The following is a 26,132-nucleotide window of genomic DNA, read 5'->3' as shown; positions in this document are numbered from 1 at the left end:
TTTGACATAAGAGTGAGTATTGAAAAAAGTATACCTATATTATTAAGAGAATAACAAAAATTTTGTCTCCAGGCCAGTCATATAATAAAATCGGTTTTTTTAGTGAAATTTAGTGTCATTGCAAAGATCTTGGCTTGAATTTCCGCCTTTTCAAGGTTTCATATCATTCTCATCGATAGTCAATTTATCATGATAAGTATTTAGGCTGCATTCGAAAATGCTCCACTTCTAGACACATAATTAAGAAATGACCTTTTATCTTGTTAACTATTGACATTTTTAAAGATATAAGCTCATCCCGACATTACACTCATCGAGACCTTTCATTTGAGTACCCACATCAATTTTTCATATATTTCATATATTTATATATATTATATATATGTATATATCAAAAATATATCAAAAATGCATGTGGGTACCCAAATAAAAGCTCTTGGTGAGTGTGACATCAGGATGAGCTTATATATTAAAAAATGTCAATAATTAAGAACTGACATTGCTATCTTGTCAACTATTGACATTTTTAAAGATATAAGCTCATTCCGACATTACACTCATCGAGACCTTTCATTTGAGTACCCACATCAATTATTTATATATTTCATATATTTATATATATGTATATATGAAAAATATATCAAAAATGCATGTGGGTACTCAAATGAAAGCTCTTGGTGAGTGTGACATCAGGATGATCTTATATATTAAAAAATGTCAATAATTAAGAATTGAGATTGCTATCTTATTAACTATTGACATTTTTAAAGATATAAGCTCACCCAGACATTACACTCATCGAAACCTTTTATTTGAGTACCCACATCAATTATTTCATATATTTTATATATTTATGTATATTATATATAAATATATAAAATATATGCTTATATCTTCAAAAACGTATATGCTTATATTTTCAAAAACGTCAATATTTAAGAAGGTACAGTGCAATTTAACAAAAGTCATTATTTAATAAAGCGAAATTTTTGTTTATTTATAATTCACAAGTCACGATAGTAACTAATCATATTACTAGCTGCGATGGTAATAATTACCATCATGATTGTAGAATTTACAATCAACATGATTTTAGCGGTTAACATATATTATGATTAAGTTTACCATTTTTAAGTTACCAGCCAGATGGTAATAATTATTATCCAGATGGTAAATGTAACTATCTGGATGGTTCAGTTAACAATTTGGATAGTTCTTACAATCATTCATACTAAGAAGCCTGTTTTTACAATACTCGGATAGTTGTATTTACCATTAAATTCTCTCCGTGTACATGTAATGTTAAGTTTTGGAAACCTTACAATGATATTTTCCCCGCTGTCAAAGAGACGATTGTTGTAAGGAAATTTTTAGTAAATTTTATTGAAATAAAATAGACATGTCCTAAATTTCATGTTTCAAAAAGTTCTAATTTATAAACAACAACATTTTTTCTATTCTACTCATCTCTTTGACACAGCCTGCATATGAAATATATGCATATGAAACTATTGTTTGGAAATAAGAATTGTTCGTTGTTAACGCCCCCACAATTCCTATTGAGGTTGGAATTTAATTAATAAAATCCATTCTTAGCTGAACTTGACACGAAGATTATACACGAAGATTTCTACTAAATTTGAAGTCTGTAGGAACTATAGCTAGGAAATTGAAAATTTTAATTGTTAATATCTACCCCTGCAATCCTTATTTAGGTTAGGTTGTCGTAAAATCTTCATTTAGATTACTTCTACATCACACATAGAAGACTCCGACCAAATTTTGGAGTCTGTAGGAGCTATAGCTCGGAAATTTACAATTTTCATTGTTAACACCCACCCCCGCTATCTATATTGAGAGTAGATTGTCATAAAATCCGCTTTTAGATCATTTCTCCATCACATACAAAAGATTCTTACCAAATTTGGACCTTATAGGAGCTACAGTTCGGAAATTTTTAATTTTCATTGTTGACATTTACCCCCGCAACCCCCTGTGGGAGTGAGATATATCATTTAGAATTATTATAAATTAATCCTCACAATATTCACAAATGTAATTATCGGTACTGTACTTGGTAATAGGTTTGTATTAAAAATCATTTCACTCAATTTTTTTTCTGTAAAAGTAGGGGAACGATTGGTATTATGTTAACAATAGTTTTTCTGAGTAATATAAAAGTGAATGCAGTTGTCCAGGAGAGAAATAAAAATATTTTTGACGTGAAAAACAACTTTGCCATGAAAAAAAAAAAAAATTTTTTTTCATTTTTTGGAGGTGGGCCATCTTGCCCCAAAAAAAAAATTTTTTTTTGAAGTTTGGAAAAATTCCGGTGAATTGAGTCAAAGTTGGACGAGAGTAAATCCACTTGATAGTAAAAAGCCACAAAAAATAAAAACCGGCTTAGGTGGGCCGTCTTGCCCCACCCTCCCCTATTTAATAACAAATTTCGTGATTTTCAGGCTTACTACTCATTTAAAGCTCTCTGACTACCCAAATATTCTCTATTGTATTAAAAAAATTCCTCGATAGAGTAAAAAAGAATATTGTTTTAATAAATTAATAAAAAAGTAGTTCCTTATTGTTTTGCTGTCGAGATGTAAAAATTTAATCATTTTTCGTGTCATTTCAATCTGGTATTTCTATGGTAAATGATTTGACAATAATATCAACCCTCCAACAAAAGTAAATGCTCTGAAAACAGTATCACAGAAAAAAAGAAATATTTGATCGAAATAAGATTTATTTGTGCTAAAGATATAAGATATCCGAACAAAAACAGTTTCACTGTAAAAAAATCGCGCCAAGTCCACGTTCATAAGACTATTAAGAAAAAAAAAATTTTTTTTTTTCTTTACAAAAAGATATAAAATAGAAAAATTAAAAAATCCAAGTAACCGATATGATTGTATATGATTTTCGGAAATTAAAAAAAATTTTGTTGTAAATTTAAAAATTAAAAAAAAATTTTGGAACGTATTTAGTGTGCGTGGTTGCAAAATATTTTACTTTTAATGAAATTCGTAAAATCTATTTACTAGGACTTTAAAAAAATTGAAATACACAATGACGCACACCAAGTACGTTCCAAAATTTTTTTCTTAATTTTTAAATTTACAACAAAATTTTTTTTAATTTCCAAAAATCATATACAATCATATCGGTTACTTGGATTTTTTAATTTTTCTATTTTATATCTTTTTGTAAAGAAAAAAAAAAATTTTTTTTTTCTTAATAGTCTTATGAACGTGAACTTGGCGCGATTTTTTTGCATTGAAACTGTTTTTGTTCGGATTTCAGTATTTTTTGTAATTATAATAAAAATTTGCAATTGGTACTAACTTAAATCTCAAGTTGGCTGCATTTTTTATAACAAACTATCCCCTTGAAGCTACAGTTTATGTCAAAATAATTGCGGCGCACCCTGGCGAGTGTAGATGCAAGCTGTGAAATTTATTTTTTTAACTGTAGTTTCCCATCTATTGGAGGATTACCATGCATTCTCGAATTACTTAGTCTGTGGCATGTCACTTTTTACATCGAAAAAAAGTCAGGATCAAAATTTTTGAGCTTGCTATAGTTTGTGCTGATAAAATTTAATAATTTCAAGTAAATTAATGGTTATAATTGAATATAATTAATTGATATCAGTAAAATAAAGTATGAATTACTGTTATAATATAAAATTTAGGAACAAGAAGTACCGTCGAATTAAATAAAATTTTGCAACCTCGAAATACCGTTCTGCTTACAGTAAACACATTCGGTAGTCTGGCGCTCCGTTTACAACGGATTTGAACGGAACTTGGCACCAGATTCTACTGAATCTGTGGATTAGGATATGGCCAAATAAATATTTATTTCTGGTAAATATATGTAATTCATTTGAGCGATTTAATTGCGTAAAATGAATAATTTATTGATGGTAAAGATATGGTTTATTTTTGGTAAGTAAATTATAGTTGATGAAAATAATGAACTTTTAAAATTTATTTTATCAATTTTCAGAAATTATAATGGCTTTAAAATGAAAAAAAAAAAAAAAAATTATTTTTTATTCTTTTAGTTGAATAATGAAATATTTTCCGTGTCTTCTATTGAATGAAAGTGTTAATTATAGGTTAAGAATAATTTAGATTTGTTTTCGTAAAATATAATATTTTAAACAACTTACCATATAAGTTAGGTATGACTTTTTCTAATCCCCAATTAATTGATAGTTTATCCATCGATGAATAGAATTAATGATCACTATTATGTATGTAAATAAACTATTTATTGAAACCACGCTGTAGCTGAGTTGTGATCAAAACAATAAACACTTAGTAATAATGGCGGTCACTTTTGGCGCGGTTCAAGTGACGTCATGAGAGCAGTAGCTAAGAGTTTCAATACCAAAGATGTCGTTGTTTTCGACAAATTTAGCATCTTTACTACAAATAAATGATATACTTCTGACGAATAATAAAATAATCCGAGTCAATTGTTATATTTACTTGTATCAAATCTATATACACAGAAAAAAAGGTTCACTTGAGCCAAAAAAATATTTTTCTTCCTAGTTATTTTCTTGAGCTAAAAAAAAATTTTTTTTGACACAAGAAATTTCACTTATTCCAACAAAATTAATTCTCTTGCTTTAAGAAATACGTATCTTGATCCAAGAAAATTTATTTAAGTCAAGAAAATCTTGTTGTTTTGAGAAAATTCAGCCTCCTCCTCCAAAAAATTTAGTTCTTGTTAGAAGTAAATTTTCTTGTCTTGAGAAAATTTCTCTCTTGCTCCAAAAAATTAAGTATCTCGATAGTAAATTTTCATTCATATTTTTATTGACTAACATGTCAAATAGGAAGATCAGATAATATTGAATCATTTTTTTTCATTCAGTATGTATGATTGCACGCTAAAATAGTATAAAATGGGTATCAAATATTCAAGAGATAATTTTTCTCAAGGTGAGAAAATTTTTTTTCTGCCCTCCGGCCGGAAAGTGGAAACTTTCTGGCCGCTGCGCTAAACAAAGTTGCCACATTCCGGCTACGTCGAGCAGAAAAATAGTATACACACCTTGGCCAGTAAAAAGTAAAGCCTCAGATCACATGTTTGTCAACCTCGGCTTCGCCTCGGCCAACAATTACATGTGATCTAAGACTTTTCTTATTTTACTGGCCTAGGTATGTAATATACTATTCTTAGCTTAAGTAGGTGGCGCTGCTTCCCTAAAGTATTTAAAAATCTTGATCAAGTATAAAAATTTATTGAATCAAGTATTTATGATAATTTGAATTAAGAAAAACTTACTTCCACCAAGAATAGAATTTCAAGAAAATTTTTTACTTCAGCCAACACAACTTCGGTCTTCCTTCAGGCGCCCGAAAATTTTCTTGAGCCAAGAATTTTGTTCTCCAGTCAAGAAATTTTTCTTTCTGTGTAGTTGTCACAAGGAAATATTTGAAAAAACAACTTAAATAAATTAATTTATTTGACAAATATTTCTTTTTTCCTATGTATAGACCACGATGTAACTACCTTAAAGAAAATGTCTTCCCGCGTATGCAAAGTTGCAGTGACGTGGCAAACGGGTTAAATAGTTTCTCCTAGAACACACAAAATAAAGCTTCTAAGAATAGTAAAATACTTGCACATAATATGATATGCACTGTACAAACAAACCTTTTGTTGTATAGTCAATGTCAGTAGTATTAATATAGCTGTAGGTAGTAGATATTATTATGTAGGACGCGTCGTTTGCAGAGCAAACGGCAACATACATGTCATTGGATTTGTATAAGTATATTCCGTCGTTATGCAAATCATGGCATATACACAATAATACACTCTTACACGCGAATGTGTACTTCGCATTTCGTTGTCTAGTTTTCGTACCCGATTTCGATCTCTCGTGACCTTTTCAACGGGGTAATCTACCCAGGTCGTTTCCATGGCATGCAGACAACAGACAGCCCGATTCATGTTGCCCTAGGATACCAGGACAATCTCAAACCTCGTATATATCTAACACCCTTAACAATGTTTCCCAACTCTCGGCTGTCCAACTCCTTCCTGCCCTCGAAACTTTCGCACAATTTGATGAATCATCTTCCAGTTCACCGATGTTTATGTAACTAGTAACTAGTAACAAAACTTGTGTTTTTGGACGAGTGGAGTATCTCACACATGAGCTCGCAATGGAACACGACTAAACGAATTTGTTTGGACAGCTCAATTGGATTTTATCCATTAGAGCTCCGTGTCCGATTAAATCACGAGGTGAATCTAATATGCTTAGAATTTAACTTCTCTCCGGATTTAGATTTACTGCCGAAGCTTTCAGTCAAGTCCTCGCATGGGTTTTTTTATTTTAATAATCTGGATTTGAAGTCAAACTTCTGAAAAAATTTTAATGGTTTTTATCTTTTGTTTAAAGTACTAGAAATAATATGTGTGCGCTTTAATATAAAATTTTATATATTTCCATGCTTATAAGATATTCGACCAATCAGGTTACGAATAAATTGGCTTCACATACATTTCATCTCAATTTTATTATATGGATTTTCGATCTGTTTTCATTCTGAATAAAAAGTTATATTATTTAAGTATTCATAAAATTTCAGAAATTTGTTGAACTTTGTGAAATCCGAAGAAATAACTAAAAATTGGAATTTTGCTGCTCTTTTTCTCTTTATATCTTATTGTTCTCTTCCTTCTCCTCTTTCTTTTCTCCATTTCTCAAGAGTTGTTACTTATCCGAAGTGACAAACTCCAAATGATCACAGGTTGCAAACAAGAATATCATTGAACTTGCACTTTTTGTTAGACCTTATCTTCCGCCTTCTATCTTACGACACTGAATAAGTTATATTATTCATGAAATTTCAGAAATTTGTTACAGTTTGTGGAATCTTGAGGAACCCCTAAGAATAAGATTGATATAAGACGACATAAGAATTAATGATCTTAACACAAGAACGTATATTCTTTGAAATTTCTAACTACGTACACGAAAAAAAAAACTAAATTATAAAATTTACTCAGTATAATCATTAAATATTACAAAGTATACTTTGAGAAAATATAAAAGCCAAAATCTATCATATATATTAAAAGTATTTTGTAGGGTTTTCTATACACGGAAAAAAGTAAACTGTAATAAATAATAGTCGATTTATAATAACTAATGATCAACTGCTAAAAATTACCATTTCAAAAAGTAAAATCGTGATTTTACTAATCACTTGATAATATTTATCATTAAATGCTACAATTTATACTTTACATGGAAAAAAATACTATTTCAAACAGTAATATTCGCTATGTGAATGTCGAAGATGTTAAAGTATAATAATTAAGAATTTTGACTTTGATATTTATCATTTCGTACCTAAAAAATGATCGCATGATATGGAAAAAATATAATAGTAATGTATATCATATGGCCGCAAAGTGGCGATTTTCTGACGACGATGTTGCGATATGAGCTTAAGTTGGTGGCGGGAATGTACGAAAACGGGCGTAATTTTAACGTCCGAGGCGAAGCCGAGGACCGAAATTTACGCTCGTTTTCATACATTCTCGTCATAAACTTTAAAGCAAATATCGTAAAATCGTCGTTGTCAAAATCACAATGGCCAAATGACATACAATATTTTTTGTTATTATCGCTCCATAAGTTTAACTTTTGAGAGGTAGGAGGCAAATAATGACATATTTAAATTTTATGAAGTTCGATAAGGGCAAAAAAACTTAATTTTATATTAAGTATCTTTTTATTAATATTTATTTATGACGTGGTTGTTATTTTATTAACATTAGGTCCGCTTCGTAATAAACTGCCAGCAGAGAAATAATTAGCGCCACTTAATAGTAACTAAGTTTAAATTGACTCAAAATCATCGGTCGGTACATTAGAATTTGATTTATTTCGTTCTAAATTTCATCCGATTGCACAAGGACAGTACGGAAAAAAGGGGGAAGTCAACTTTGCGGCTTAGGCCGCGGAAAAAAGACGGTATGGTAAAGTCTCTAGAAATGAGTATCTTTTCGGACGCCACCCAGTGCTCAAAAGTTGAACTTTTGGAGCAAGTATAACAAAAAATACAGTTCCTAAATTTCCAATACAAGCAACATCAATATTTACAAAGTAAAATGGTAGATTTTAAAGGCAACGCTAAAAATGAAGCTATAATTATTGACTTTCTTGGACTGGTAAAATCTATATTTTAAGAGTAGCATTTTTACTGTTTCAAATGTTAAATTCTCCTAGATTGAGGACCCCTTCTCCTCATCCGAGTTCCCCTTCTCCTCATAAAATGGACTAGGGGAGGGTGGGGTAAGATGGCCCCCTGGGGCATAACGGCCCCCCTTCAAAATTTAGTTGAAAAATAATTTTTTTTTTTTTTTTTACCAAATTATCATAAATTTGATATATTTATATATTTTGGAGCTAATATAGGGGAACCTGGGGCACAACGGCCCCCCTCAAAAATTAGGTAAAAATTTTTTTTTCACTTTCCGTCAAGTTATAACTTCTATAATATTTTTATGATATTTTGGGCCAATATGTGATATGTGGGGCATAATGGACCACTTGAAAAACAAATTGCAACGAAAAAAAAAATTTATTTTTTCGAATTGAGATAAATGTGGGGTAAAATGAATTAGAAAAAATTTAATTGACCCGAAAAATTTAACAAGAAATTGAACTATACAGGGGAGAGTGGTACATGACGGCTCGCTGGGGCATAACAGCCCCTCTCATAAATTTGTATTTTTTTTCTTGTATGTAGGTTTGAAACCTTAAAGTGCAATAAAAGGAATTAATTATATTATTGAGTATTATCTATATAAAACTAACTAACAGCGTAACAATAAAATTTATAATAATTATTTTATTAAACGTTGACAAAAATTAAACTTTCGGAATAAAATATGAAACATAAATGTTCGATAATTAGGAAATCACATCGAGATAATTTAATGAATATACGATTATTCGCAATGATCACAGACATATTCGTCAGAATAATCTTCGCCAATACCTGCGCAATAATTATGAGACCATTTATTACAATTTTTACACTGAATCCATGACTCTATGGATTCTGAGTAACGTCCATTGCAATAAAGACAATGGCAATCATCTTTTTTATATTTTGAATGGTTTTTTTTTTTTTCAAATTTTTTGGTTTTAGTTTAATTTTTTTTTTGTTTAACTGAGGACTTTTTTTTCCTTCATTTTGATTTTCTTTTTCTTTGAGTTCTCGGCGATACTAAAGACTCGTAAGAATCGTGGTTTTCCCTCAACGACGTTTTCTGGGAGGAGAATCTCTAGATTTGGTGGTAATGGCTTCAATAAAAAAAAAATTTTTTTTTTGATTTTTGGCAAAATTTCGACTGATTCATTCGAAATAGACGGAAAATAAAGGAATTCGATGGTTAAAAGCCACAAAAAGGAAAAACTGGCTTAAGGGGGCCGCTCTGCCCCACCCTCCCCTATGTATTAAAATGGCAATTTTTACTGTTTAAAACTGTAATTTTTTAAGATGAGAGAGTCGTTATTTACTATAGTGACAGCTACTAATCACTTATTTTCGATATTAAATTATAAATTGTGGCTTTTACACTTTCTACATTAAGTTCTGTAATATTTATATTTTTGCCACCCCGATGTCCGCTGTACTGTTCGAAACTATAAAAATTAACCGGAATCCGAGTGAATTTTACAGTTTACTTTTTTTCGTGTAGTAAATATCAGACTGTCACTTGTTGAAAATTATAGTTTCAAACAGTAAAAAGTACTAAGTTCATAATTATTGTTTGGTTTTTATCGTTTATACTTAGTAAATATTAACTTTGGCAATATTAAATTTTAAACTTTTACTATAGAAATTTAGTAACTTTTCTTGATAATTAATGGATCTCATACTGTAATCTTTAACATGCAAAATGCTAACCATTGAAGTTGGAATTATTAGTTATTATACTTGAACATTTTAAACATTCACATAGCTTTTATTACTATTTGAAAAGTATTTATTATAAATCGATTATAACTTATTATAGTTTAGTTTTTTCGATGTACTTTTTTGTCTGGAGTATTCTTTGTTGTCTGAAGAGTGGGTCGAATTGATTGAAAAATTTTTTCTTCAATTCCAGTGGAGATATTCATTCGTTTTCCTATAATAATAGAAACAGATGTTCATATCATTCTGTCAAAAAATTCATCTATTAAATTGTTAATATAAATAAATTTTTGAGTCAACAAATCCTTGTCTAGACATAATTTTTATTTTTTCTCAGTGCAGACCAAAAAAATTTCTAAAGAAATCCACTTAAAAATTTTCATTTGCTTTAAAGCAAATAAAATGTTTTGAGTCGAGTTTTCTATTATCTGTAGTTGCAAATGTGTGCAGATCGCAAGCTACGTATGATACGGATACCTCATGAGTAGGTGTGTTTGGCTTGTTGGGTGGTTGGTTGCAAGACAGCTTGGAGATGTAATACGTCAGGAAAGTTTTAAGCTGAAAAGCCACTTTTGAATGACGGATATAAGTTTTTAAATTCTTTTGTTCGTAGTGTTTTGTCTTGTTTGTAAGCCGCAAGTTTCTAAATCCGGATTATCGGAAGTAGAACTGAGAGATAATAATTGAATTAACTTTTGTGTGGTATAAGCAGAGTTTTTAGATGAATTGAGGGGAATAGTTTCTCTTTGCGGGATGTGGACAAAAAAGATATCGACGCGCAGAGTAATTTATAGAAGGAACGGGAAGGGATAGGGAGCGACATCTGCATTGCCGAATTGTCGAAATAGTTCTCTGCACCGCGACAAAAGTTATGTGGGTAAAGATTTTGTAGCGGGCGGAAACTTAATTAAGGATATTTGAAATTTTTATTTGAATTTAGCGATCTTTGGCATCTTTGCTTGGAATTTAATTAAAGAATTTATTTAATTAAATTAAACCGAGTTTGTTAGGTGGTGGGTTTTTTGTTTGAAGAGGTTTTTTATTACAAACTCTTTTGGAGAGTTAATAAGGTTATTAGACAGTACGCTTTTAATCAGATATCATGATTATTATAAAATAAACAAATAAACTCCTTAGTTTTTAGATTATACAAAGTGTATTAATTATTAAAATTATTTTACATAATTTTTAATGTACACAGAAAAAAAGGTTCACTTGAGCCAAGAAAATATTTTTCTTCCTGATTGTTTTCTTGAGCGAAAAAAAAATTTTTTTTTGACAAGAAATTTCACTTATTCCAATAAAATTAATTCTCTTGATTTTAGAAATACGTATCTTGATGCAAGAAAATTTATTTGGTTAAGTCAAGAAAATCTTGTTGTTTTGAGAAAATTTAGCCTCCTGCTTCAAAAAATTTAGTTCTTGTTAGAAGTAAATTTTCTTGTCTTGAGAAAATTTCTCTCTTGCTCCAAAAAATGAAATATCTCGATAGAAGTAAATTTTCATTAATATCTTTATTGATTAACATGTCAAATGAGAAGATCGAATAATATTGAATTAATTTTTTTTCACTCAATATGTATAATTGCACGCTAAAATAATCTAAAATGGGTATCAAATATTTAAGAGAAAAATTTTCTCAAGGTGAGAAAATTTTTTTCTCAACTGAAGTAGATGGCGCTGCTTCTTTAAAGTATCTAAAAATCTTAATCAAATATAAAAATTTATTGTATCAGGTCTATCAAGCTAGCATAGACTCGTCCATCAGGTATTGCCTTATTATTCAAGCAACAAAATTTATTTGTGGTGCTAAATTTGTTGCTTCTTTATCGCTAATTAGTTGCTCTATTTAGAATATTGTTGCCTGTTTAGATTCCGAGAAATCAATAATAATGACCGTCCAAGATGGGCTCTACCACTGCTAGCTTGATATGCCTTATTGTATCAAGTATTTATGATAATTTGAATTAAGAAAAATTACTTTCACCAAGAATAGAATTTCAAGAAAAATTTTTACTTCGGCCAAGACAACTTCAGTTTTCCTACAAGCACCCGAAAATTTTTTTGAGCCTAGAATTTTGTTCTCCAGTCAAGAGATTTCTCTTTGGGTGTAGCAAATTATTGCTAAATAAAAATATTATTATGATTATTATTACTAGCAACCTGCAGTTAAAATGTAACTGTAAAGAATTACGAATTGTTACCCTAGTAGCAATTTGGTTCAAGTATTGGGCAAGTCTGATTCAAAAATCATGATGAAGTATCTGCATACAGATTTTTAAAATTCTTAGACCAGAAACTTACGGCAGATTATTCTTCAAGAATCGTCGAAGAATCACTCATGATATTTTACCAAGATTCTTGGACAAGACTGGGGCTGGAATTCGTCCATAAATGGTCAGATATGGTGGGGCTCCTCACCACCACTTTTTGAGACTCAGTTGTGAAGGCAGAATATCTGATTCCAGTACAATAACAATGCGTACTGTTAGTCTTCATCGTTTCTCACGCAAGTCTAGGTCAAACTTCTTTACCAATAATCTGGACAATAATTCTGGCTACAGACTTGTCACTAAACTTGACCAAGTATTGCTCTACATTCTGTTTTAATATCTAGTCTAAGTCTGTCGCTCGTCTGGACCAATAATTTTAGTTAATTGTCTGGCTCAAGAATTGTACAATACTGTTTCCAGAGCTTGATCAACTATCTGGCCAAAGAATCTTCTCCAAAACCAATGTTACGAGGGTAACCATATGGAGTAGAAATATACAATATGACTTTTATTAGTTCCGTTACTATACAATTTTCGATAAATTTGCATTCGTTACTATTGTTGTGTACAGTTCTATACTATTTGCACGATCGACTCTACCCTGCAGTAAATATAGTGGAGAACAAAACACTAGTGTTATCTTAAACTATTTTACTGCACCGGGGTCTAAAGACGTAACAATAGTAACATTGAAAACGTTGTTAATTAACTGACTTCTTTTATTTTACTTTAGAATGGAAATGAGAGATGAATTTATGAATTTATGAAAAATAAATTATAAATATTTAAAATTTTTAAGGCTAGATAAGCTCGACATTATTTAAATCATTTCGTGATTACAGGGTTTTCAAATTGACAACCTCTAAAACTAACAAATTTGTTGTATTTTATACCGAAAGATACTTAACGTTCAATCAACCAGTAGCTATATAAAAAACACCAATCGATTTTAAACGTTATTAACAATAATATATATTTATGAATATAAAAAGTTAGTAAAGAAATTCAGAGCACGTGATATTTCAAATTGGTCATAAATTATTATTTCAATGTCACTCAAGTGAGAAAAATTTCAACTCTAAACATGTGATGTTTGATATTTCAACTATAAAAACTTGGACTGTTATGAAAAGTGATAATACCTAATAAATACATATTTGATATACTAATTGGAAATATACAAATTGAATTATTTTGTGAAGCAAGTAATGAGAGTTACCGTAGTTATTTATTATGGATCAATTTTTATTAGTAAATTAATTATTAAAGTTTTGCTACAGAAGCATTATTATAGTAGTAAAAAGTTTGTAAAATCCAAAAGTGCACGCCTCATAATATAATTTTCCACAATAAAATTAATTAAAATAAAATAGAAAAAACACACGGAAACAAGTAAACTGTAATAAATAATAGTCGATTTATAATAAGTAATAATCAACTGCTAAAAATTACCATTTCAAACAGTAAAATCGTGATTTTAATAATCACTATGTAATATCTATCATTTGAATGCTACAATTTATTCTTCACATGGAAGAAAATACTATTTCAAACAGTAATATTCGCTATGTAAATGTCGAAAATGTTAAAGAATAATAATGTAAATAGTATAAAATACAGTTGCTAAATTTCTAATACAAGCAACGTCAATATTTACAAAGTAAAATGGTAAATTTTAAACGCAACGCTAAAAATGAAACTATAATTATTGACTTTCTTGGACTGGTAAAATCTATATTTTAAGAGTAGCATTTTTACTGTTTCAAATGTTAAATTCTCCTAGATTGAGACCCCCTTCTCATCTGAGTTCCCTTTCTCCTCATACAATGGACTATATATTGAAACGGCAATTTTTACTGTTTGAAACTGTAATTTTTTAAGATGAGAGAATCGTTATTTACTATAGTGACAGCTATTAATCACTTATTTTCGATATTAAATTATAAATTGTGGCTTTTACACTTATTTATACATTAAGTTCTGTAATATTTATATTTTTGCCACCGCGATGTCCGCTTTACTATTTGAAACTATAAAAATGATCCGGAATCCGAGTGAATTTTACCAGTTTACTTTTTTCCGTGCAAAATAATAAAAAACAGAGAACTCTGCTATGGTTTAGTGGCGCCATAATTCTAAGGTAAACAAAACAAATACTATAATAAATCGTATAGGTACATAGATGTACAAATAGAGACACAGTCGCATCTTCGTTTTTTATAAATAATAATTAAACGACAGTTGATTGAACGCTAATATTAATAGAGAAAGTCCTTAGTATGTTACTTCAGATGATAAAAAAAAAATTAGGAAAACGGTTGACCCTGAAGGCCATCCCTGCAACTTCCCGCTAATTCCATACTTAGGCGCTTAAAATTGCACCAATGGCTCAAAAATACAATTTATGGGTTATTTTGAGCTCTCCGAGCTCAAAGAGATTGCTTTCCTATGCTTTAAAGCTCTTCGAGCTCAAAAGTCTGATAGAGATTTGATAAGACACTATTTTTTGATTTTTTAAACCGCAATAACTTTTGAATGAATAAACCGATTTTCACGCGGTTGGCAGCATTTGACGCAGTTTTTCAAGCCTCACAAAGAATCTCAAATTTTAAATTGATCGCGCTAGGAATTTTGGAGTTATTCCGAAATAACACTTTTTTTGGTTTTCTTTCGTTCACGATATCTCTCGAACGAATCAACCGATTTTGACCGGACTGGTGGCGATCGACGTGGTTTTTTGAGGTTAAGAGCTGATTAGTTTTTGGAATTGAACTATTAAGCCGTTTAAAAGTTATTCCAAAAAAACCACATTTGAATTAGTACGATTTTTAATAATTAATAATTACTAATTATAATTACTATTAAGGCGAGTGTGAAGTAAAGTTAAGTGTTATGTGTGATTAGTGTATCTAACTCCTCCATCATCTCCTTCCCCTTTGACTTATCAAATCTACCAATCAAAAAAATCTCTTCACATTAAAAAACGCTCCAAAAAACAAAAAAAAATTACAGAAAAAATAAAATTAAATAATAAAAATAATATTAAATAAAAGCAACAAAGAATTTGTTTTTTTTTATTCATGAAATATTTAAAAAATTTAGTCCTAAATTTAATATTTATACTTAAAATAGTAAAAGAAGATAAAAAAATAAGCATTTGTTTTTATTAATTTTCGCTTGATAATAAAAAAGCTAAAAATCAAGAAAGAATTAGATTTGGATTCTTCGTTTCGAATTTGGTTTCCAAACTGCAACCTAATCAGGAAGCTAAGTTAGGCTGAGCCTCGCAACTGCGTTACATCCCAAACTTCGGCCTGGTTTGGATGCCTCACTTACTGCAAGTTTGGAATTCGGCATGCCTTACTTGCGCCAAATCACTACCTCACTGAAATTTCTAGTCGGGATTATTTGACTTGATATAAGTGCACTCATATTATCCTGTAAGTGCGATATACTTAAAAAAAAAATCAATTTCAGTTTCGAGAAAACTCCTTTTTTTGACATGTCGAGAGTAGAACACTACCTCAACGCTTCGCTTATAAGGCGTGCAATAATCAAAGTGTATGTTATATATTACTAATCTAATATTAAATTTCTGTAATTTCAGCATCGAGACACCCAAGAAACCCTGACGGTCCTCGACAGACTGGACCTGGACACGGAGAAGCCCAGTGACGAGGAACTGGCCCGAAAATTCGGGTTCGAGGAGGCCTACTACGAAAACCGTCTGACGTGGTGGCAGAAGCTCAAGCCTAAAATCTGGTCACTGTTCGACGAACCCTACTCCTCGAACGCAGCCAAGGTCGGTAATATAATGACTGACAAAATAACCATACCATTAATAATAAAAATAATAATAATAATAATAATAATAATACGAACTAAAATGCATGGCATTAATGTAACCTAACAGTAGTAGCCATAAAACCGCTACAGCGCGCTCATTCTGTGGCCTCATTTTCGCCTGAGGTTGGAAATCCTCAGTAGTCCCCAGTACAGCTCAGTCTCTATTCCACAGCTTTTATTTCATTCCATTCCGTTTCATTTTATCTCAGTCTCATTTTGTGCTATTAACTTGACGCGTATGTAAATATTCCGGGTTTTAATACATAATTTAATTAACTGCGTACTAATTTGTTGAATGTATTTGCCAACAGTTAACGTATAGTAGTAACTGCTTTTATTAATTAAATATAAATACTTTTTTAATTATTTATCAATAATATATTTATTTATCATTTAAATTTAAGTCACTACAAATATTTACTTTTAATAAAATTTATCTATCTTTTAACAAAATGTATCTATAAATATTAATATTTCGCTGTACACGTGTAATTTGTAGTCGGCTGAACACGTTTAATCATCGATTGAAATGTCCGGATGCGCTAGATTATTTTCACAGATAAACACCGTTTTCATTATCTCTCGGCTTTATCTATTGATTTTCAGTTACACTGTGTCCTTATTTTATATTCATATTTTAATATATATTTTTATTTATTAAACTTTTTATTAAAATAACTTTAAAATATAAAATTGAGTTGTTAGGTACTGATCTACTTTTTCGAGAGAATTCAATTTAATTTTATTTAATATTTTTTTAAAGTCGTTCGGGTACTTTATCGTAAGAGTTTAATGAGTTTTTTATTAAGAAGTTTGAAAATTTAAATTACGGCTAAAGTTGTCGACCCGGACATGGACACCTTGAATACTGATGGTAATTTTTAGTGTCAACATTTCATTAAAATTTTAGCCTTCTTTAGAAAATTATTCTTGGAAAAAAAATTTTTTTTCTCTTTAATAAATTTGCTGTTAATTTGAATCGATAAGTTGTTTACTATTTGATTGATAGTTTAATTAGAATAGTTTAGAGACACGAACAATTTATGAGAATTCAAGTTGCATTCTACTCGATACTTTGATTAATCCTTCGTACAAAAACAGATTACCGATCAATATCCGATTACATCAACAGTGTAGTGTGTCAAACGATAGTTTCGCTTGAAATTAAACTCCCGAAAAAATAACTGTCGTTAAAATTTTTTATTAGAAAATTTACCTTCAACATTGTCTCTAAAATAAATTTTGGATGGAAATACTTTACAGTTCTCCCGAGATTTTAGTGCCAGATAAATTTTTCGTAACAACATTATGATTTCAAGATTTAAAATTGAGATTACATAAAAATTACTTTGCTTTATAGAATGAAGTAATTTTTGCAATAAAATTGTCTCGACATTTTTATCGCACGAACGATAGTTTCAGAATTTCAATTTGAGAAATTTCTCGCATAGAAAAAAAATTAATAGCCCCCGGTGTGTTATAAATAATTCAGTAAGAAAATTTCTTCTACCTTACGCGTGAAACTTGAGTAATAAATCTTTAAATGTAAATAAAAAATACATGTACTATGTTAAATTGCAATTTTTTATTTATTAACAATTGTATGTACAAATCTTTTTAGAGTAATTTCTTATTTTTATTTTCAAATTGAAGAACAGTGTATAAAAACATTTTAAAGAATTCGTTTGTATTTTTTTTTATCAAGTTCATAATTATAATTAAAAAAAAAAAAAATAAATAAAAAAATTAGGAAAACGGTTGACCCTAAAGGCCATCTCTGCAACTTCCCGCTAATTCCGTTAATACATGGCCGTTTTTTTTGAGTTCTTCGAGCTCAAAAATACAATCTGTGTGTTATTTTGAGCTCTTCGAGCTCAAAAAGATACCTTTTCTGTGCTTTTGCGCTCTTTGAACTTAAAAGTCTAATAGAAGTTCCATAGAACACTATTTTTTGAATTTTCAAACCGTAATAACTTTTGAATGAATGAACCGATTTTTACGCGGTTGGCGGCATTCTACGCAGTTTTTTAAGCCTCATAAAGAATTTCTAAGTTTCAATTGGTCAAACTAGAAATTTCGGAGTAACTCTGAAAAAACACTTTTTTCGGTTTTTTTTCATCCACGATATCTTTCGAACGAATCAACCGATTTGACCAGATTGGCGGCGATCGACGTGGTTTTTCAAGATTGAGAGCTGATTAGTTTTTGGAATTGATCGGTAAAGCTGTTTAAAAGTTATTGGAAAAAACCACATTTAAAAAAATTTTTTTTTGCAGTTTTTTTGAGATTTCTCAAAATCTACCTGTTTGAATCAGTCCTTAGTGTATTTAAAATCTAAGTTTGGTCAAGCCTTTTCGAATGACGGCAACCGCGATGAAATCGGTCAAGCCATTCAAAAGTTATAAGAGGGTTACATACATACATACACACACACATACATACAGACATACGGTCATCATTGTGAAAACATTCACGTAATAATTACCGTAACTCCTATTCTTTTCCGCTTCACAGCATTATTTATAATATAAAAAATGCTTGCCGTAAGATGGACGGTGTGGCTTAATGTATATAGAATTAGCGAAAGGAAATTTAGTATAGACCGGATAGCTCAAATGGTAGAGTAGCCGACATGTCTTCGGAAGGTTCTGGGTTCGAATCCCAGTCCGAGCTATCTAATAATTTTTTCTCGCATATTCTATAAACTCACATTAAGATGATCCTCTCCACATTCCTTTCTCAATCCTTTCCTACCAATATCCTGTTACGTGAATGTGGAACGCTTCACGTAATAATCACCGTAACTCCTATTCTTTCCCGCTTCACAGCTAGGACCTCAAAACGTCGAGATCTGATGAGAACTCGATTTTCGAAAAACGGGGTAAAACCAATAACTTCCCGATTTTTTTTAATTTTCAATTTTCTTAGCGGGAAGTTAAAAATTCCTTTTCTTGTTAGATTTCAAAACGTGGGAATCTGATAAAAAATTCTCTAAATTGGGCATAAATACACTGATAAAAAAATCGACGACTCAAGAGCCAAACTCTTGAACCAAGAATACCATTTTGAAGAAAATGATTTTCTTAAGTCAAGAGAATAAATTTTTGAGCTAAGAAATTATTCTTGGTCTAAGAAAATTTTCTTGAGTCAAGAATTTATTCTCTTGACTCAAGAAAATGGAATTCTTGGTTCAAAAGTTTGGCTCTTGAGTCAAGTCAATTTTTTTATGAGTGTAAACTTCATACTTTTAAAATTATCAATTTTTAAATCCAAAAATCAAAAAATTCTAACAAGAGCGATTAATGAAATGTTGACACTAAAAATTAACATAAACATTCAAGGTGTACATGTTCAGGTCGATAACTTTAGCCATAATTTAAAATTATAAACTTCTTAATAGAAAACTCATTAAACTCATAGATAAAGTATCCCAAGGACTTTATAAAAATATTTAATAAAGTAAAATTGAATTCTTTTAAAAAGTTAGATCAATACCTAGCAATGTAATTTTATATTTCAATAAAACTTTACTGAAGCTGCTAAAAAGCTCTACAAAGAGAAATTGTTAAATATTGTTAATTTTCTAAAATGAATGACATCATCATAGGTACCGTTTGCTTAAAGTGTAATAAACCCTCTTATAAAATTATAACAATTACATCACATCAAATTCTAATCAAATCTGTACTCTCTCAGGAACAATAATTGAATCCCTAAACCTCTATCAACTTTTGACCTTCAATTAAGACTGGAAACATTGAACCATCGAAAACCGAACCAGTTAACAATTATCGGAGTACGAGTAGATTTTGACCTTAAGCACGCAACCACAAATGGTATAGCACAGTAACTGACATCGATGCATGTCATTCAATTTCCCCGAGTATATGCATAGTAATTAGCCTACCATTGATCGAATGATGTGGCTTACGAGTTACCTCATCGCTACAGCCCCTTTTTAGCATCAACAGCCCCGGACTGATCCATTGATCACCCACACATTGATCCCAAGTTTACTCCAATTAGCGCTCTTTCCATCAAAAGTAATCAAAATTTTCCATTTCGCACCATTTTAATGTTTGATCATTAACATGGATATCCACGTTCGCCGCTTTATTAGCAGCTGCATTTAAACCGACACATTAAAACACTCGGTGATTCAATACTCCTCAATAGCATTCCCGTGAAGTGGAACGGAGCTCATTAGATCAGACCGAATTTAAAATTTTAACGCACTTTACATACTGTAGTAATTATTTGATTTATTTGCAATGCCACTGTAGCGAAACTTTGATAATTAATTTAAAAATAAAAATTGGTCCACAATAAATAACTACTGTAACTCTCATTACTACACAAAATAAGTCAATTTTAATATTTCCAATTAGTATACCAAATGTATATTTATCGGGTATTATCATTTTTTCCAACAGTCCAAGTTTTGATAGTTGAAATATCAAACATCACATGTTTAGAATTAAAACTCTTCTCACTTAATTTAAGTGACATTGAAATAAAAATTTATAACTAATTTAAAATATCACGTGCTCTGAATTTCTTTACTAACTTTTCATTTTCATAAATATATATTATTGTTAATAACGTTTAAAATTGATTGGTGTTTTTTATATAGCTACCGGTTGATTTAACGTTAAGTATCTTTCGGTATAATATACAATAAATTTATTAGTTTGAAGGTTATCAATTTGAAAACCCTGCACGGAAAAAATAAACTGTAATAAATAATAGTCGATTTATAATAAACTACTAAAAATTACCATTTCAAACACTAAAATCGTGATTAGTAAAATCACTTAATAATATTTATCATTTAAATGCTACAATTTAGACTTTACATCTAAGAAAATACTATTTAAAGTATAATAATTATGAATTTTGACTTTGATACTTATCATTTTGTGTCTAAAAATAGATTGCATGATGTGTAAAAAATATAAAATACAGTTGCTAAATTTCCAATACAAGTAACATCAATATTTACAAAGTAAAATAGTAAATTTTAAATGCAACGCTAAAAATGAAACTATAATTATTGACTTGTTTGGACGTAAAATATATATTTTAAGAGTAAAATTTTTACTGTTCGAAACTGTAATTTTTTAAGATGACAGAGTCGTTAGGGGCCTTCCATTAGTTACGTAAGGGTATTGAGGGGGAGGGGGGGTTAAGAAAATCTCTACATACCCTTATGTTGGGGGGGGGGGGTGAAATTAATTCTTTCGTAATATTTCGTGAATCAAAATTCTATATTAAAAATCTAATTCCATTTTGGATTCCAAATTGTTTTCTTAATTTTAAAGTGAACAGTCGAATTTTTATTTTATTTAAATAATTTTTATTGTTTATTGAGAAAACAAATAACTTATTAAAATTTCATATGTTTTTATTGTTATCCGTATTTGGTTCTATAGAAAAAACTATAGTACATATTTCCGGGTATTATCGTATTTTTATCATTTAGAAGATCAACCTAGAATCTTACGTAAGAAAGGAGCGGGGGGGGGGGCTCGAGAAATCCTACGGATACTTACTTGGGGGTAGGGGGGGGTCAAAAATCACCAAAATTGTCCTTACGTAATTAATGAATGGCCCCTTACTTACTATAGTGACAGCTACTAATCACTTATTTTCGATATTAAATTATAAATTGTGGCTTTTACACATTTCTACATTAAGTTCTGTAATATTTATATTTTTGCCACCCTGATGTCCGGTGAACTGTTTAAAACTATAAAAATTAACCGGAATCCTAGTGAATTTTACAATTTACTTTTTTCCGTGTGTAATCAAGTAATGATTTAAATAATATCAAAAATAGTCGAGCTTATCTAGCTTTAAAAATTTTAAATAATTATAATTTATTTTTCACAAATTCGTCACTCATTTCCGTTATAAATTAAAATAAAAGAGGTCAGTTTAACAACGTTTTTAATATTATTATGTTTGTGTCTCTAGACGCCGGTGCAGTAAAATAGTTTAAGATAACACTAGTGTTTTGTTCTCCACTATATTTACTGCAGGTTAAAGTCGATCGTGCGAATAGTATAGTACTGTACACAACAATCGTAACGAATCAAAATTTCTTAAAAATTGTGTAGTAACGGGACTATCAGAAGTTGTTTATCCTTCTCATGCCCTAATATATTGATCACTAATTCACGCTTTCTTTCGCAGATAATCGGAGTGATATCCGTGTTCTTCATCTGCGTCTCGATATTATCGTTCTGCCTAAAAACCCATCCGGACATGCGTGTCCCAGTGATAACCACGAACACGATACGGAAGGGGAACCACACAAAGATGCACATCGAGAAGGAGCACACAAACGCCCACGTGGCGTTCTTTTACGTGGAGGCTCTCTGCAATGGGTGGTTCACCATTGAATTCCTGACCCGCATTACAGCGAGTCCAAATCGATGCGAGTTCATAAAGTCGTCGGTGAACTTGATCGACATGATAGCAACACTGAGTTTCTACATCGACCTGGCGCTTCAGAAGTTCGCCTCCCATCTGGAGAATGCGGACATCCTCGAGTTCTTCAGCATAATTCGAATAATGAGACTGTTCAAACTTACGCGACACTCGTCGGGACTAAAAATTCTTATTCAGACGTTCAGAGCGTCTGCTAAGGAACTGACCCTGTTGGTATTCTTCCTAGTCCTCGGCATCGTCATCTTCGCCAGCTTGGTATATTACGCTGAGAGGATACAAACAAACCCACACAACGACTTCAAGAGTATACCTCTGGGTCTTTGGTGGGCCCTAGTCACTATGACCACTGTTGGTTACGGTGACATGTGTCCTAAAACTTACGTGGGAATGTTTGTTGGTGCACTGTGTGCATTGGCGGGAGTCCTTACAATCGCCCTGCCGGTGCCCGTGATCGTTAGCAACTTTGCTATGTATTACAGTCACACGCAGGCGCGAGCCAAGCTGCCCAAGAAGAGGCGTCGAGTATTTCCGGTGGAACAACCTAGGGTGCGTCCTGGAGTACCGGGGGCTGCAGGGCAGGCTGGTGGACACGGGACTGCTTGTAGTCAACAAGCTGCCCTTCTGCCTCCGGGAAGCGGGGGGATCGGGAGTGGGGGAAGCGGGACTATCATTACTCCTCAGAACAGGAGGATGAACGCCATCAAGACCAACCATCCTAAGGATCCATTTGCTATTAAAGGTTTGTATCACTTTTACATTACTATCAGTCGGTAATCAAGTCTTACTAACAATCAATACTGCAGTTCTATCATAAATTTTCCGTATCATTTTATTTGATCAAAAACAAAGTTTCTTTCGTTTTCAATTTATAAATAAATCTCATTAAGCCAACTTTATTGATACATTATATTCAGACTTAGTATATATCAGTTACTAGCTTCGCTAGTCAGTAAGAAAGTCTTACAATCAATTGATCTTCGAGATTTATTGACTGTCGGTAATATTAGCTTACCAACAGTCTCACTAAATATTTTTCGTAAAACAAAGTTGGTGTCAGATAGTTGCCACCAACTTAGAGACACCTTGCGGTCAAATTCTGAATTTGTAACTGTTAGCATCAATTTGGGTACAAGTTTCTGAGAAAAAGAAATCCAATCTACTACCGCAATATGTCGCTCAATTTCTTGAAAAACTTGTCGTTAACGTGATGTGAAAAAGTTTTAGAAGTAGTTTTTGCTGACAACTTGGTGAACAAGTTGACAACAACCGAGTGCATTTCCAAGACTTGCTGCCAACTTGGTGACAAGTTACGGCAGTAAATAGACAAAAAATTGCGACCAACTTGACTATCAGGGTTAATCTAAACGAAAATAATGCAATTATTCGTCGTCCTTATCAATATAGTATCTTTAGACTCACCATCGATCAGTAACTAGTTCAAATGTCTCATTTCAAAGTACACTACACTGAGAGAAAAATGTATAGTTAACTGAATCATAGCATCACAATTATGAAAATATAGTTTTCTGAATTTTTTTTTTTGTAGTTACTCAAACTATGCATTAGTTTAAGTAACTATTGATAAATAGTTATATTGACTATATTTTAATAAATATGTTTTTGTTATCGTGTTAAATAAAAAGTTATTAGGTGACTGAAAGGTTTTTACGGACAACGTCTCAGATAGCTAAACTGGAAGAGCCCTTAGTGCGTAACCAAAAGATCTGAGTTCGATTCCCGGTCCGAGCTATCCGAATTATTTTTTCTGTTTTCTGAGTTAAAGTTAATCAAGATGGCTATTAAGCTCATATTTAACTGAAAATAGTTTAAGTAACTATTTATTGGGGTTCAATATAATAAATAATGTTAGGTACAAGAACTGCAATTAAATAGTGGTGATGCTATTTAACTAGATTTTCCTAGTTCAGTTGACCATATTTTTCTCTCAGTGTAACTGATATTTTTCAGATTTTTTTTAATTTGACTTGTGAGATCAAGCATTAAACTCTAAATTGATAAAAAAAATTTGATTTAGGTATAGGAAAATGATCAAAATTTGGCCAAAAGAAAAATCACATTACTTCTTTAAAGTACAAATCAGTACTGCAAGAACAGGTCTAAAATTTTGGAGTTTTTGTATTTTAAAAACGCTTAGTCAATTTTAGGATTTTATCATCAGTTGATCAAGCAGATCGACTGTCGGTAACTTTATTTTACTATCAGTTAGTACTGCATTACTATTGTACTGCGTATTATTTATTACAATTAACACGAAAATCTTCTTGATTTCATTGATACAGAACGTATAGGCGTATCACATTGAATTTTGATAGTCGGTACTAGAATTTTATTATTAATTGATCATGCAAATCTATTGTTGTAAAAAACTTAGTATCAACAAAAGCAATTTAATCGGACAATAATTCCCGACAAATGATATGCAGCCTACGGTCATATAAGTGATATTTGAAACCGAGTTTATCCAATATAACCGATAAATATTTTCCAATTAATATTGACATTTTCTATTATAACAAAACCGCACGGTAGCGTTGAACAGCGCTTAATTATAGCCCCAGTACTCTATACCGTAGATATTGCGGAGACTATAAATGTTCCGGGTAACTTTAATCGAGTTCAATATACGTCAAAATAGTGAGTGGACGTCATGTGTCTTTCACAAAATTTACAACCTGCTATTGAAACAGGAAAACTTAATGACTACATTTTACATAATTCGGGGTAAAAATCTTTATAGGACACTTAACGGTTAACTTTCGGTACAAGCACTTGTGAAGATAAAAATAAATGAGATACCGAAAACTGTTGAGGCATAAATTAAACAACAATACGCCGAGTTTTACAAAAGTTTCTACTCGAGGATAAATTATTAACAAAATTAGATTATACATCAAGCAATATCGCGGTGCCTTTAGGGGAAACCCACAAACTCTTATTACACATTTATATCTATATCTATGTACATAGACTATTCCCTTAGCTACATACTTTGTAGTACTACTTTACTGTCATTATTTAATCATGACCCGCAAAACCACAACACTCTCTTACTCCACAAATCTCTAGGCTCTTTCTATCTACTCCCGTGTGAGATCACGATATTCACTTGACCGACGGCAATTAATACTTGTTTAGTTGAATACGCTACAACTACTTTCAATTTGTATTCGTTGATCGATTCGTAAATGATTGAGGGCAATTGTCCATCGCAGACCAAGTGTACGAATCAAAGAGTCCTGAAAATTGGAAATTAATGACTTTTGTTGCTCGTTTTGCAATTGAGGACCGCTGACTGAACGAAACAAATTATCTCTTTTTTTGCGTTAAAGTTGCGTTAGTGTTTATCATGTTTCCTTGTCAATAAACTAACAAGTCAACTTATTACTAAAAACTATGGACTCATGAATTTATGCCTAATTAAACAAGATAAATATCACTAGTCGGTAATTGAATTGACAGACCATAATTGGTTTTTTTTAATCAACATTTGGAACTAACGTCAATTACAATCAGTTTTAGTATTCTCTGCAAAATCTTTAAAATGGTTAAAAATTGATTATTACTTTCCCCTAAA

General features: G+C 31.0%; 1 protein-coding gene across 1 annotated transcript in view; it reads left to right on the top strand.

Annotated features, from left to right (window-relative positions):
• LOC123268579 (potassium voltage-gated channel protein Shaw) overlaps window positions 1-26,132 on the top strand; it is a 79,763-nt gene that overhangs the window by 49,955 nt on the left and 3,676 nt on the right. The window contains exons 3-4 of the mRNA XM_044733802.1: window positions 15,846-16,040; window positions 22,280-23,276. Of these exons, the coding sequence (XP_044589737.1) occupies window positions 15,846-16,040; window positions 22,280-23,276 (1,192 nt within the window). The remainder of the gene's footprint in view (window positions 1-15,845; window positions 16,041-22,279; window positions 23,277-26,132) is intronic.

The sequence above is a fragment of the Cotesia glomerata genome, linkage group LG7, assembly GCF_020080835.1.
Source record: "Cotesia glomerata isolate CgM1 linkage group LG7, MPM_Cglom_v2.3, whole genome shotgun sequence".
Classification (NCBI taxonomy): Eukaryota; Metazoa; Arthropoda; class Insecta; order Hymenoptera; family Braconidae; genus Cotesia; species Cotesia glomerata.
The sequence above is the reverse complement of the archived record's forward strand: the minus strand, read 5'-3'. Positions and strand labels throughout refer to the sequence as shown.